This window comes from Ranitomeya variabilis, chromosome 4 (assembly GCF_051348905.1).
Source record: "Ranitomeya variabilis isolate aRanVar5 chromosome 4, aRanVar5.hap1, whole genome shotgun sequence".
NCBI lineage: Eukaryota > Metazoa > Chordata > Amphibia > Anura > Dendrobatidae > Ranitomeya > Ranitomeya variabilis.
In genome coordinates, this window is record NC_135235.1 from 733577661 (window position 1) to 733592369 (window position 14709).

At 44.1% G+C, this 14709-nt stretch overlaps 1 protein-coding gene across 1 annotated transcript in view; it reads left to right on the top strand.

Moving 5' to 3' along the window:
- Window positions 1-649: 649 nt before the first annotated feature.
- LOC143767952 (uncharacterized) overlaps window positions 650-14709 on the top strand; it is a 39721-nt gene continuing 25661 nt past the window's right edge. Inside the window, exons 1-6 of the mRNA XM_077256513.1 lie at window positions 650-729; window positions 1914-2062; window positions 2192-2368; window positions 2452-2575; window positions 2659-2756; window positions 2956-3046. Of these exons, the coding sequence (XP_077112628.1) occupies window positions 1991-2062; window positions 2192-2368; window positions 2452-2575; window positions 2659-2756; window positions 2956-3046 (562 nt within the window). The 5' untranslated portion in view covers window positions 650-729; window positions 1914-1990. The remainder of the gene's footprint in view (window positions 730-1913; window positions 2063-2191; window positions 2369-2451; window positions 2576-2658; window positions 2757-2955; window positions 3047-14709) is intronic.

Genomic DNA, 14709 nt, shown 5'->3' on the forward strand with positions numbered 1-14709 from the left:
AAGGGTTAAATCGCGGAAAAAATTGGCGTGGGCTCCTGCGCAATTTTCTCCGCCAGAGCGGTAAAGCCAGTGACTGAGGGCAGATATTAATAGCCTGGAGAGGGTCCATGGTTATTGGCCCTCCCCCTGGCTACAAACATCTGCCCCCCACCCCACCCCAGAAAAGGCACATCTGGAAGATGCGCCTATTCTGGCACTTGGCCACTCTCTTCCCACTCCCGTGTAGCGGTGGGATATGGGGTAATGAAGGGTTAATGCCACCTTGCTATTGTAAGGTGACATTAAGCCAGATTAATAATGGAGAGGTGTCGTGTACGAGGTGTACGAAGCGGAGGCGTGTGTACACCTCGTACACACACGGCTCCACTCCGTACACCCCGCACACACACAGCTCTGCTCCGTACACATGCAGCTCCACTACATACACCTCGTGCACAAAGCTCCACTCCGTACACCTCGCACACACGGCTCCGCTCCGTACACCTCGTACACACACGGCTCCGCTCCGTACACCTCGCACACACGGCTCTGCTACATCCACACTGTAAACCCCTCCTGACCCCACACAGAAACTTCCCCTCATCCAGCACCATGACAACCAGCACAGCAGAGTCCTGCATACAAGGAGGCCCCTGATCATGTGACCCCTGACTCCTCCCCTCCTGTGACCTCATCACAGGTCCTGTGCGGCTCTGCAGGTAGAGGCTCCACACACCAGAACTGTAGCAGGTAAAGACCCCAATATCCACAGGTGTCCCTTCTAATTGGGGGGAAACTATCGCCTCTAATAATCCTCGGACAGTTCTGACAAACACGGAAAAGTGCCCCTTTATGGAGGTGACAGAAAGTCTGTTTAGTCCCTTTAGCTCCATAGTATCAGCTCTAATCCAATGGTGAGAGAGCGAGTTACCCTGAAGAGTCACAGATTGTGGGGTTGTTATAAAATGTTATATTTAGGGGTTTTGTGTTGTCTCCTTATAAGAATCACAATGGTTTTGTTCCTTTTCTGCTGATAGATACAAACGACCCAACTATGAAAGACTGGAACCGAGGAAACCTGTATTACTCTCATAGTACGGGGCCTCCACACAGTGTAATGTTCCACAGTTCCTCCATTCCCCCACACAATATTCTACCACCTAAACCACTAGATAATAAATCCTCCCTTACCCCCATTGTTGATACCTTACAGCGCCTTTTCTTGGTTCCTGCCCACAGTGTAATTTTCCCACAGTATCAACACCCCCCACATACAATATAATGTTTTCCCAGAGCCTCCATTCCTAATTTTATTTTTTTAACATTTTAACACCTCTTTTGTTTGGGTGTTTTTCATGTAATATGTGAAAGACTACGGAAAAATACCAAAAACCCTCCATTATATTTATAAACTTGTTGTTCTTACAAAAAAATCTTTTATAAAAGCCTCAACTTCTGTGTGTGACTCCGAGCTGAGATCTAACGTGATAGAAGATTCCAGTGCGGGGAAGACGGGAAACCTCCATATAGAGGCCGGTGGGGATGGAGTCAGTGACCGACTCTGGACAGATCTGTTTCTAGAGCCGCAGTAGAAGATGAAGATGTCGTCCTCATGAAGTAGTTATTTCTCCTGTCCCGTGTAATGAATATCTCCTGCAGTATTACTAATGCCAATTCCAGTGTCGGTAAATGAGACGAGAATTAGCGTTATGGAAGATGAGTCTATGAGGAACGTATTCAGCTGCCGACTCCGAGGGAGAAACTGCTTGTTGTCTGTGGCCTAAATATATAGGTTTTATTAGTAGATGGAAAGAAGAAAACTAAATACTGTAAAATAATAAATCTCCTCATATGTTTCCCTTATTATCTCCAGTAATTGTATTATTACACAGGATTTTTATGATGTTACATCGGCTCATCTTCTTCTCATTCAGGTCTCTACAATATCGGATCCTCTCAGTGAAGATCTTCTATATAAGAGAATTTCCTGATTTACCCATCAAGGATTGATATGGACAGAGACAAGATGGCGGAGAGGATATTACACCTCACTCTAGAGATCCTCTTCCGGCTTACTGGGGAGGTGAGAGATTCTGATGACGTCACATTACATCATTCTTATCTATGGGAATAACAGATGGACAGAACTGGAGAGGTGAGGACTCTGGAAATGTCTGTAGTGAGATTTATTAATGTGTCTCTCCATAACCAGGATTACACAGTAGTGAAGAAGATCTCTAGTGAGCGCTGTCAGGACCCTGTGTCTGAGGGATGGGGAAGACCCCTGAGCCCAATCACGGGGCCTCCACCTCACCTGATACATGAGGACATCAATGACCAGAAGATCCTAGAACTCACCTACAAGATGACTGAGCTGCTGACTGGAGAGGTGACACTGCTGGGAATGCTGGGACATTATACAGTAACACTATGAAGGGATCGGGGGGATGACGATATCATTGTATGTGTCAGGTTCCTATAAGGTGTCAGGATGTCTCCGTCTATTTCTCCATGGAGGAGTGGGAGTATTTAGAAGAACACAAAGATCTGTACAAGGACGTCATGATGGAGGTTCCCCAGCCCCTCACATCACCAGGTAATAGACAGGACTAAATACACACGGCCTATAATTATCTGTATGTAAAGAATGAATTCAGTCCCTGTATGTGTTTACTCCAGAACTATCCAGTAAGAGGACAACACCAGAGAGATGTCCCCGTCCTCTTCTTCTACAGGATTGTAAACAAGAAGATCCCAATGTCTCTCAGGATCATCAGGTAGATGGAGAGAAGGTGTCATGAGATCTCCCCTATGATGTGTAGACGGCTGTGAAGGTCTTGTGCTCAGTCATGTTTTATCCACCAGTATTATATGTTTTATACTTGTGTAATGAGAACGGTGGAGATGGCAGGATTAGAGCTGATCATAGATGGGACTTCTCCATCTGTCGGTGATTTTTCTCAATATTTGTTTCAGGGTGAAGATCTGACCCATATTAATACTACAGAGACATATGTGAGGGATGATGAGCGGTGTAAAGAGGAGATTCCTACATATGACAACCCAGGTGAGTAGTAACCACTAAATGCAGAGAAATCACAGATTCTTCTCAGTCACCGGCTGTGGCTGCTTTATCAGTGGTGTAGTCCGGCCATATTACCATGATCACCATTTTGCCTCTAGACCACAACATTCTCCTCCATCCAAATGACTTTGGGCTTTGAAAGCCCTTTTCTATAGATCTTACAACCTGGAAGATCCACCTACCCCCTGGGATTAGGAGACACTGACTGTTACCTGCCCAGGTCTGTAAACTATAAAGCCAAATAACAGTGTACATAGAATGTGCTGACAAGTTAGAAAATCACTTGACGAAAAATATTATGATGGGCCTGTAATAGAAAGCGGAGGGTAATGATGCTGTTGGCTTCCTAGATCCCTGATATCTTATTGGATGAATCTCCCTTCTCTCCCTCCTGTGCTGCTGAATGTGCTCATATGGTCCCTACAAGACCAGGTCAAGTCTTTCTGGTCAAACTTCACTTTTAGTATCGACAACATTGTGAATTTCTGTACAATATTAAGAGTTTCCCTTTATTCTGACTTTTCAATTTGTATTAAAACTAATTTTTGGGAGGATTGTGGTAAACTACATAACAAACATTACACCTGTGCCATGATATATCTCTAAGCTGAGCGCGGCTGATGACTGTAATATACATTTATTCCCGCCTGCAGGAGATGTGTTGGCTTGAGCCCTGGTTTCATGGGTTCACTTCACGTCATAAACTACATTGTTTTTGATCATAAGGAATTCAGATTACTGCACAATCTCTCCTGAAATGGGGGTGCTAATACTTTCTCTACTCTTCTGGTCAGGACTCATAGTAGCACCAATGGTCCACTCTGGTTTACTGTCGGAGTTCTCCCCTCGTACATACGTTGTTGGGAATGTAACTTTTTTTATGCTATGCCTTTTTTTCCTGTTCATTCTGTATGATAGTTTGATTGTGGTGGGATTGATCTGCCTGACTTATGTGAGTCTGTAACTCCCTGATAGTCTTAAAAAAAGCTCTCCATCGCCTCTTCCAAATGCCTAAGATCTTAGTCTAAAGGGAACCTGTCAGCAGGATTGTGCACAGTAACCTACAGACAGTGTCAGGTCAGCACCGTTATACTGACTTATACATATTACATTGATACCTGGTGATGAAATCCGTCTTGTGGTTGTTGTTGTTTAATCTTTATTTGTAGTTTTCAGTTAACCCTTTCGTGCCCGGGCCTATTTTTGCCTTTGTGACCTGGCCAATTTTTACAATTCTGTCACTTTATGAGGTTATAACTCTGGAACGCTTGCATGGATCCCGGTGATTCTGACATTGTTTTCTCTTGACATATTGTACTTCATGATCGTGGTAAAATGTCTTTGATATGACTTGCGTTTATTTGTGAAAGAAAGGAAATTTGGCAAAAATGTTGAAAATTTCAAAAATTGTTTTTTTTTTTTATTTATTTTTTTTTTCCCAACAAATTTTACAAAACCATTTTTTTAGGGACCACCGCACATTTGAAGTCACTTTGAGGGGTCTATATGAAAGAAAATACCCAAAAGTGATGCCATTGTAAAAACTGCACCCCTCAAGGTGCTCAAAACCACATTCAAGAAGTTTATTAACCCTTCAGGTATTTCACGGGAATGAATGGGATGTGGAAGGAAAAAATAAACATTTACTTTTTTTTCACAAACATTTTCCTTTAGACCTAATTTTTTTACTTTTGCAAGGGTAACAGGAGAAAGTAGACTATGTATTTTGTTTTGCAATTTCTCCTGAGCATGCCGATATCCCATATGTGGGGAAAATTTAGTGTTTGGGTGCACTGCAGGGCTCGGAATGGTAGGAGCGCCATTTGATTTTTTTGAATGTAAAATATGCTGTAATAATTAGCGGTTGCAATGATGCGCTAGGAGAGCCCCTGATGTGCCTAAACAGTGGAAACCCGCCACAAGTGACACCATTTTGGAACTTATCTAGATGTGTATTAAGCACATTGAGACCACAGGTGCTTCACAGACGTTTATAGCGTAGAGCTGTGGAAATAAAAACAAATCACATTTTTCCCAAATTAATCTATTTTAGCTCCATATTTTGCATTTTTTAAGGGTAAAAGGTGAAATTGTTCCATAATATTTGTTGTGCAATTTCTCCTGAGCATGCCGATACCCCATATGTGGGGGGATACTACTGCTTGGGCGCATGGCAGTGCTCGGAAGGGAAGGAGCGCCATTTGACTTTTGGAATGCATAATTGGCTGGAATCAATAGCGGACGACATGTTGTGTTTGGAGAGCCCCTGATGTGCTTAAACAGTGGAAACCCCCAACAAGTGACCCCATTTTGGAAACTAGACCCCTCAAGGAATTTATCTAGATGTCTGGTGAGCACCTTGAACCTCCAGGGGCTTCAGATAATTTTATAATATTGAGCTGTCAAAATAAAAAAAGCAAAACATTTTTACCACAAAAATGCTATTTTAGCTCCCAATTTTTTAATTTTCACAAGGGTAGCAGGAAAAAATGGACCCCAAAGTTTGTTGTGCAATTCCTCTTGAGTATGCCAATACCCGGTATGTGGCATAAAACTACTGTCTGGGAGCACGGCAGGGCACAAAAGTGAAGGCGCGCCATATTACAGTGCAGGTTTTGCTGCATTGGTTTGAGGGGGCCATATTACATTGGCAGAGCCCCTGAGGTGCCAGAACAGCAGAAACCCCCATAAGTGACCCCATTTTACAAACTACTACCTCTGAATGAGTTCATCTAGGAGTGCAGTGATCATATTGACACCACAAGTGTGTCACAGAATTTGATACCATTGGGCAGTGAAGAAAAAATAATTACATTTTTAACACAAAAAAATTGTTTTAGCCCCAGATTTTACATTTTAAAACCGGGAAATGGGTAAAAATGGTGCCAAAATGTGTTACACAATTTCATCTGAACTTGGCAAAACCCCATATGTGGCAGTAGAGTACTGCTTAGCCACACAGCAAGACTCTAAAGGACCGGAGCGCTATTTGACTCTTGGAGAACAAATTATTATAGAATAGTTTCCAGACTCTATATAAAGAGCCCCTAAATGCCAGAAAAGCAGAATCCCCCTCAAGTGACCCCAGTTTGGAAATTATACTCCTTTAGGATTTTATCTACAAGTGTAGTGATGATTTTGACTCCATGGGTGTTTCCCAGAAACAGGCAGCAGTGGATGTTGCTGAGTGAAAAATGCAAACTGCCGTTGTAGTGACCAGTACGCTGTAGTGACCAGTACGTTGCAGTCATCAGTACCTTATGCCTCTAATCACTACAGAAATACCAAACATGTGGATGATATATGTGGCTTAGGTACAGTGTGGGGCTAAGAAGGGAGGTGGGCATTTGAATTTGGGAGCGCAGAATTTCTTTTAGGTGGGTGAGTAGCCATAACGCTTTTCCAGAGCCTTTGTACTAGCAGTAACGAGGAAGCCCCCATATTTCCGTTAACAGATGATGGACCTGAGTGAGGACTTGCTTTTTTTTTTGTTGTGGAATGATTGGAGGCTTTTATTGACACGAAATCATGAAAAATCCCTATTAAAAAGATAACCTTTATTTAATTAAAGTTAAAAAACCACCCACGAGGTGGTATGTGCTCACCAAAAATAAAAAAACACACTGTGTATACCCAAAAACAAGAACCAAAAAACCCTTTATGGTTGTTTTTGCTGCAGTTCCCTAATATTGAACTGTGTTGATACCTGCCTTACAGCAGGGGTTGGCACCCTTGTGGGATTTTTGTTGTGGCGCCTCCGCTCATCAACGGCTGTCCCTGTTATTCCCTAGATGCACCCTATGTCTGATAATGCCCCCAACTCACACCTGTCAGTAAAGGGACCCTGCAGCCCAGAAATATTAAAAACTATTATATGCTGGCCTGGTGGCTCAATCAGAGATCGAGAGTTCCTCCACAGGAAAGTGATTTTATCAGAGAGACTTTTCAAATTGTAAACCCTCAGGGGCTGTCTATAAGGCCACGTGCTCCTGCCTAAGAGACTATGTAGGAAAAACTAAAAGGGAATTTAGAATAAGAGTGAGTGAACATCTAGGAGATATTAGAAATGATAGGGATACCTGTTGTGAATTTGGTTTTGGGCTCCCCCGGTGGTCACTGGTGGTACTGGACTTGTCTTCACTTTCTCTGTTCACCTGTTTCCTCCAGGATATGGGAGTTTCCTATTTAACCTCGCTGCTCAGTCATTGCCTTGCCGGTCATCAATGTAACCAGAGCTTTCTGTTGCATGTTCCTGCTCCTAGTCTTCTGATCAGCTAAGTTGGACTTTTGTCCTGAGTATTATTTTGCATTTTTGTTCCAGTTCACAGTTATTGTATATTGCTGTAGCTGGAAGCTCTTGTGAGCTGAAATTACCACTCCAGTCTCATGAGTTGAGACTTGAGTTTAAAGTAATTTCAGGATGGTTTTGTAAATAGGGTTTTCAGCTGACCGTGAAGTTCCCTTTCCTATTTTCCTACTATCTAGTAAGTGGACCTCGCTTTGCTGAACCTGCCTTCATACTACGTATGTCTTTTCCCTCTGAACTCACCGTCAATACATGTGGGGGGCTTCTGTCACCTTTTTGGGGAATTTCCACTTGAGGTAAGCCAGGCCTGTTTTTCCTCTGCCAGGGTTAGTTAGTCCTCCGGCTGGCGCTGGGTGTCTAGGGACTACGTAGGCACGCTACCCGGCCACTGTTAGATGTGCGGTAGGTTTAGCTCACGGTCAGCTCTAGCTTCCATCATCCAAGAGCTAGTCCTGATTTATGCGTTTCTGTAGTTCTCTTGTCATTGAGAACCATGACAGTATGACCGGCCATGTGTTAAAACTATTGGCAGAAGAAAGGAGTGAAAAGAAGTCTGCAAATTTTTTTTTTTTTTTTTCTGAGCTTGCTCAATAGTTGGCTCTTTAGCATTTCTGCTTAATTTGCAGCTTTTGTTTCTCTCTCCTTCTAATCCTTGAATGACTCTGATCTCACCTGGTTAAAATGGATCCTCAGAGTTTAGCTACAGGTTTGAATAATCTTACTATGAAGGTTCAAAATTTACAGGATTTTGTTATTCATGCTCCTGTATCTGAACCTAGAATTCCTTTACCAGAATTTTTCTCCGGGGATAGATCTCGTTTTCAGAATTTCAAAAATAATTGTAAGTTATTTCTGTCTTTGAGATCTCGCTCCGCTGGAGACCCCGCACAGCAGGTCAGGATTGTAATTTCCTTACTCCGGGGTGACCCTCAGGATTGGGCATTTGCATTGGCACCAGGGGATCCTGCGTTGCTCAATGTGGATGCGTTTTTTCTGGCTTTGGGGTTGCTTTATGAGGAACCTAGTTCAGAGATTCAGGCTGAAAAAGCCTTGATGGCCCTGTCTCAAGGGCAAGAGGAAGCTGAAATATACTGCCAAAAATTTCGCAAATGGTCTGTGCTTACTCAGTGGAATGAGTGTGCCTTGGCGGCGAATTTCAGAGAGGGTCTCTCTGATGCCATTAAAGATGTTATGGTGGGGTTCCCTGTGCCTACAGGTCTGAATGAGTCCATGACAATGGCTATTCAGATTGATCGGCGTTTGCGGGAGCGCAAACCTGTGCACCATTTGGCGGTGTCTCCTGAGAAGGCGCCAGAGAATATGCAATGTGATAGAATTCTGTCCAGAAACGAACGGCAGAATTTTAGGCGAAAAAATGGGTTGTGCTTCTATTGTGGTGATTCAACTCATGTTATATCAGCATGCTCTAAACGTACAAGAAAAGTTGATAAGTCTATTTCAATTGGCACTTTGCAGTCTAAGTTTATTTTATCTGTGACCTTGATTTGTTCTTTGTCGTCAATTACCGCGGACGCCTATGTCGACTCTGGCGCCGCTTTGAGTCTTATGGATTGGTCCTTTGCCAGGCGCTGTGGGTTTAATTTAGAGCCTCTGGAAGTTCCTATACCTCTGAAGGGTATTGACTCTACGCCATTGGCTAGTAATAAACCACAATACTGGACACAAGTGACTATGCGTATGAATCCGGACCATCAGGAGATGATTCGCTTTCTTGTGTTGTACAATCTACATGATGTTCTGGTACTTGGATTGCCATGGCTGCAGGCCCATAATCCAGTCCTTGACTGGAAAGCAATGTCTGTGTTAAGCTGGGGATGTCAGGGGGCTCATGGGGACGTACCTTTAGTTTCCATTTCATCATCTATTCCCTCCGAGATTCCGGAATTTTTATCTGATTATCGTGATGTTTTTGAGGAGCCTAGGCTTGGTTCACTACCTCCTCACAGAGATTGCGATTGTACCATAGATCTGATTCCGGGCAGTAAATTTCCAAAGGGTCGTTTATTTAATCTATCTGTGCCTGAACATGCTGCTATGCGAGAATATATTAAGGAGTCCCTGGAAAAGGGACATATTCGTCCATCTTCCTCTCCCTTAGGAGCCGGTTTTTTCTTTGTATCTAAGAAAGATGGCTCTTTGAGGCCGTGTATTGATTATCGACTCTTGAATAAAATCACAGTCAAATATCAGTATCCTCTGCCACTGCTGACTGATCTGTTTGCTCGAATAAAGGGGGCTAAGTGGTTCTCTAAGATTGATCTCCGTGGGGCGTATAATTTGGTGCGAATTAAGCAGGGGGATGAGTGGAAAACCGCATTTAATACGCCCGAGGGCCACTTTGAGTATCTAGTAATGCCTTTTGGTCTTTCAAATGCCCCTTCAGTTTTTCAGTCCTTTATGCATGACATTTTCCGTGAATACCTGGATAAATTTATGATTGTGTATCTTGATGATATTTTGATTTTTTCGGATGACTGGGACTCTCATGTCCAACAGGTCAGGAGGGTTTTTCAGGTTTTGCGGTCTAACTCTTTGTGTGTGAAGGGTTCTAAGTGTGTTTTTGGGGTTCAAAAAATTTCTTTTTTGGGGTACATTTTTTCCCCCTCGTCCATTGAGATGGACCCTGTCAAGGTTCGGGCTATTTGTGATTGGACGCAGCCTTCTTCTCTTAAAAGCCTTCAGAAATTTTTAGGCTTTGCTAATTTTTATCGTCGATTTATTACTGGTTTTTCTGATGTTGCTAAACCATTGACTGATCTGACCAAGAAGGGTGCTGATGTTGCTGATTGGTCCCCTGCCGCTGTGGAGGCCTTTCGGGAGCTTAAGCGCCGCTTTTCCTCTGCCCCGTGTTGCGTCAGCCTGATGTTACTCTTCCTTTTCAGGTTGAGGTCGACGCTTCCGAGATCGGAGCGGGGGCAGTTTTGTCGCAGAAAAGTTCCGACTGCTCCGTGATGAGACCTTGTGCTTTTTTTTCTCGAAAGTTTTCGCCTGCTGAACGAAATTATGATGTTGGTAATCGGGAGCTTTTGGCTATGAAGTGGGCTTTTGAGGAGTGGCGTCATTGGCTCGAAGGGGCCAGACATCAGGTGGTGGTATTAACCGATCACAAGAATTTGATTTATCTTGAGTCTGCCAGGCGCCTGAATCCTAGACAGGCGCGCTGGTCGTTGTTTTTCTCTCGGTTTAATTTTGTGGTTTCATATCTACCGGGTACTAAAAATGTGAAGGCGGATGCCCTTTCTAGGAGTTTCGAGCCTGATTCCCCTGGTGATTCTGAACCTACCGGTATTCTTAAGGATGGTGTAATATTGTCTGCTGTCTCCCCAGACCTGCGACGGGCCTTGCAGGAGTTTCAGGCGGATAAACCTGATCGATGCCCGCCTGGTAGACTGTTTGTTCCCGATGATTGGACCAATAGAGTCATCTCGGAGGTTCATTCTTCGGCGTTGGCAGGTCATCCTGGAATCTTTGGTACCAGGGATTTGGTGGCTAGGTCCTTCTGGTGGCCTTCCCTGTCTCGAGATGTACGAGGTTTTGTGCAGTCTTGTGATGTTTGTGCTCGGGCCAAGCCTTGTTGTTCTCGGGCCAGTGGATTGTTGTTATCCTTGCCTATTCCGAAGAGGCCTTGGACCCACATCTCTATGGATTTTATTTCTGATCTCCCTGTTTCTCAGAAAATGTCGGTCATCTGGGTGGTGTGTGACCGTTTCTCTAAGATGGTTCATTTGGTTCCCTTGCCTAAATTGCCTTCCTCATCCGAGTTGGTTCCTCTATTTTTTCAGAATGTGGTTCGCTTGCATGGCATTCCGGAGAATATCGTTTCTGACAGGGGGACCCAGTTCGTGTCTAGATTTTGGCGGGCGTTCTGTGCTAGGATGGGCATTGATTTGTCGTTTTCGTCTGCGTTCCATCCCCAGACTAATGGCCAGACCGAACGAACTAATCAGACATTGGAGACTTATTTGAGGTGTTTTGTGTCTGCGGATCAGGATGACTGGGTTGCCTTTTTGCCGTTGGCGGAGTTTGCCCTCAATAATCGGGCCAGTTCTGCCACTTTGGTTTCTCCATTTTTTTGCAATTCGGGGTTTCATCCTCGTTTTTCTTCTGGTCAGGTGGAGTCTTCGGACTGTCCTGGAGTGGATGCTGTGGTGGATAGGTTGCATCGGATTTGGGGGCAGGTAATGGACAATTTGGAGTTGTCTCAGGAGAAGACTCAGCGTTTTGCCAACCGTCGTCGTCGTGTTGGTCCTCATCTTCGTGTTGGGGACTTGGTGTGGTTGTCTTCCCGTTTTGTCCCTATGAGGGTTTCTTCCCCTAAGTTTAAGCCTCGGTTCATCGGCCCGTATAAGATTTTGGAGATTCTTAACCCTGTGTCCTTTCGATTAGAACTCCCTGCATCTTTTTCTATTCATAATGTCTTCCATCGGTCATTATTGTGCAGGTATGAGGTACCTGTTGTGCCTTCCGTTGAGCCACCTGCTCCGGTGTTGGTTGAGGGTGAGTTGGAGTACGTCGTGGAGAAGATCTTGGACTCCCGTGTTTCCAGACGGAAACTTCAGTATTTGGTCAAGTGGAAGGGTTACGGTCAGGAGGATAATTCTTGGGTGACAGCCTCTGATGTTCATGCCTCTGATTTGGTCCGTGCCTTTCATAGGGCTCATCCTGATCGCCCTCGGGGTTCTTGTGAGGGTTCGGTGCCCCCTCCTTAAGGGGGGGGTACTGTTGTGAATTTGGTTTTGGGCTCCCCCGGTGGTCACTGGTGGTACTGGACTTGTCTTCACTTTCTCTGTTCACCTGTTTCCTCCAGGATATGGGAGTTTCCTATTTAACCTCGCTGCTCAGTCATTGCCTTGCCGGTCATCAATGTAACCAGAGCTTTCTGTTGCATGTTCCTGCTCCTAGTCTTCTGATCAGCTAAGTTGGACTTTTGTCCTGAGTATTATTTTGCATTTTTGTTCCAGTTCACAGTTATTGTATATTGCTGTAGCTGGAAGCTCTTGTGAGCTGAAATTACCACTCCAGTCTCATGAGTTGAGACTTGAGTTTAAAGTAATTTCAGGATGGTTTTGTAAATAGGGTTTTCAGCTGACCGTGAAGTTCCCTTTCCTATTTTCCTACTATCTAGTAAGTGGACCTCGCTTTGCTGAACCTGCCTTCATACTACGTATGTCTTTTCCCTCTGAACTCACCGTCAATACATGTGGGGGGCTTCTGTCACCTTTTTGGGGAATTTCCACTTGAGGTAAGCCAGGCCTGTTTTTCCTCTGCCAGGGTTAGTTAGTCCTCCGGCTGGCGCTGGGCGTCTAGGGACTACGTAGGCACGCTACCCGGCCACTGTTAGTTGTGCGGTAGGTTTAGCTCACGGTCAGCTCTAGCTTCCATCATCCAAGAGCTAGTCCTGATTTATGCGTTTCTGTAGTTCTCTTGTCATTGAGAACCATGACAGATACCCCCTTGGCCCGACATATGAGGTTAGTCCATCAAGGAGATTATTGAGGTAGTAAAACTAGGCCCCAAAGGAGGTGACCATGATGGGACCATTCTTAGAAGGGAGTGTGAATGGATATTTAGACTTGACTCCCTGCAACTTAAAGGAATAAATGAGCAGATGTCATTTGCCTGTTTTGGCTAGACTACCGTATTGTTTTTTAGATACTGAGAAATTAATTGACTAGCCAATTACTATTTTTCTCCTATTAAGAATGCATAGATTTCTATGTATTAATACCATTGATCCATTTCTGTAAATGGTCTGCCTTGCCTCATAAGGATTTAATAATATATTTATATGAATGTTGGGAGGTCATTTAAATGACCAGTTTAATTCATAATATTGAATAAATTATACCTATATTAATGAAACAGCAAGACACTAATGTAATACCTGGCTATTGATATACCATTTCATAAAGGAAAAAATACATTGCTGGTGACCCGGGTTATTGATTCTTTTATTAGGTGCAGTTGGGCCCTGATGGCTTTGTATGTTGTGGCCTCTGTTCACACAGGACGCATTACAGTTAGTACTGGGCAGCCCACCACAGGGTGTTACTAACAAGCTATGACCCAGTTGCTGTGCATACTCTGTGTGAACACTGCTGCAGATTTATTTGCACTGGTGTGCCAAGCGGCCAATCCCTGATTGTAGGCTTCCTGTCTCATTTGTTATTACCGCACCTGTGTAGTCGCCATCTTTACTTGGACCCGCTGCACCATGATAGTGCATTTGACTTGAGGCATAAACAGGTAAGCACTTTTGCTTGTTTTTTTTTTGTGGTGTTTTATTTTATTATGTGGTAGTGCAATATATGATTCTTTGCTCCCCAAAAATAGGGCCCAATCGGTTTGTCTATTGCTCTCGCCTGGTATGCGCAGTGTGAGTTACAGTCTTTTGCTCATGCGCCGGAGGATATGACCCGGGACACTTTGAACAGGAGGATATTTTACAAGCTTCCATGCATTCCACGTGAGGCATGTGCAGATTGCTCATCGGAAGACATTACTTACTTCCGTTAGCTCCAGATTGAAATGCACGCGAGGCATGCTTTGATGGAGAGATCATGGCGTAGGGTGATATCCGGCAGAGGTAATAACGGGCTATTTAAGCAGAGGTTTATATCATTCGGTGCACATCACCTTCTATCAAGACGCACTATATGGCAGGAGGCCTCCTGATGAGCCACAGAGGCGAAACGCGCTGAGGCAATGTCAGGCGGGTGGGTGGCTGTGACTTCAGATGAGTACTTGAATCCATTATCATTGTGGACATTGATCCCTTACATTTCTATTAAAGATATAAATATATTTTTATCTTTCAAAACTGGTATATGTGCATATGACCATTTATAATATATAGGTCAGATGTTATCTGTGGTAGCCACACATAGAATCATGATGTGCATTGATGGAGACTTGTTCCGTTTTTAACAATTTTTGGCCAGTTTTGCTTAAAATCCTGGTCAAGGTTGCGACCAGGTAAGACTCATTGTCTATGTTCCCCTGTGACTGTGGACACACTGACATGAACAGCGACAAACTCTCCCTATCTGCGACTGAAGAACCCAGCGTTCCTCCTCCTACTGTAAGTAGTAGGTGATGGTTCCCTGCTAACCAGATACTTGTAACCCATGGGTTACTTAGTATACCTTCGCTCTCTCTTGTTAGGGACAAAAGGTCTCAAGCCGCAAGTGTGGTATATGCGCCTCCAGGCTCCCTTCCACACATAAGAAAAAGCTTTGCCAGCCGTGCACGGATGAGGTGTTGTGTACGGAGCAGCCCTCCCACCTGGATAGCATCAAGACCCTCATAAAACAGGAGG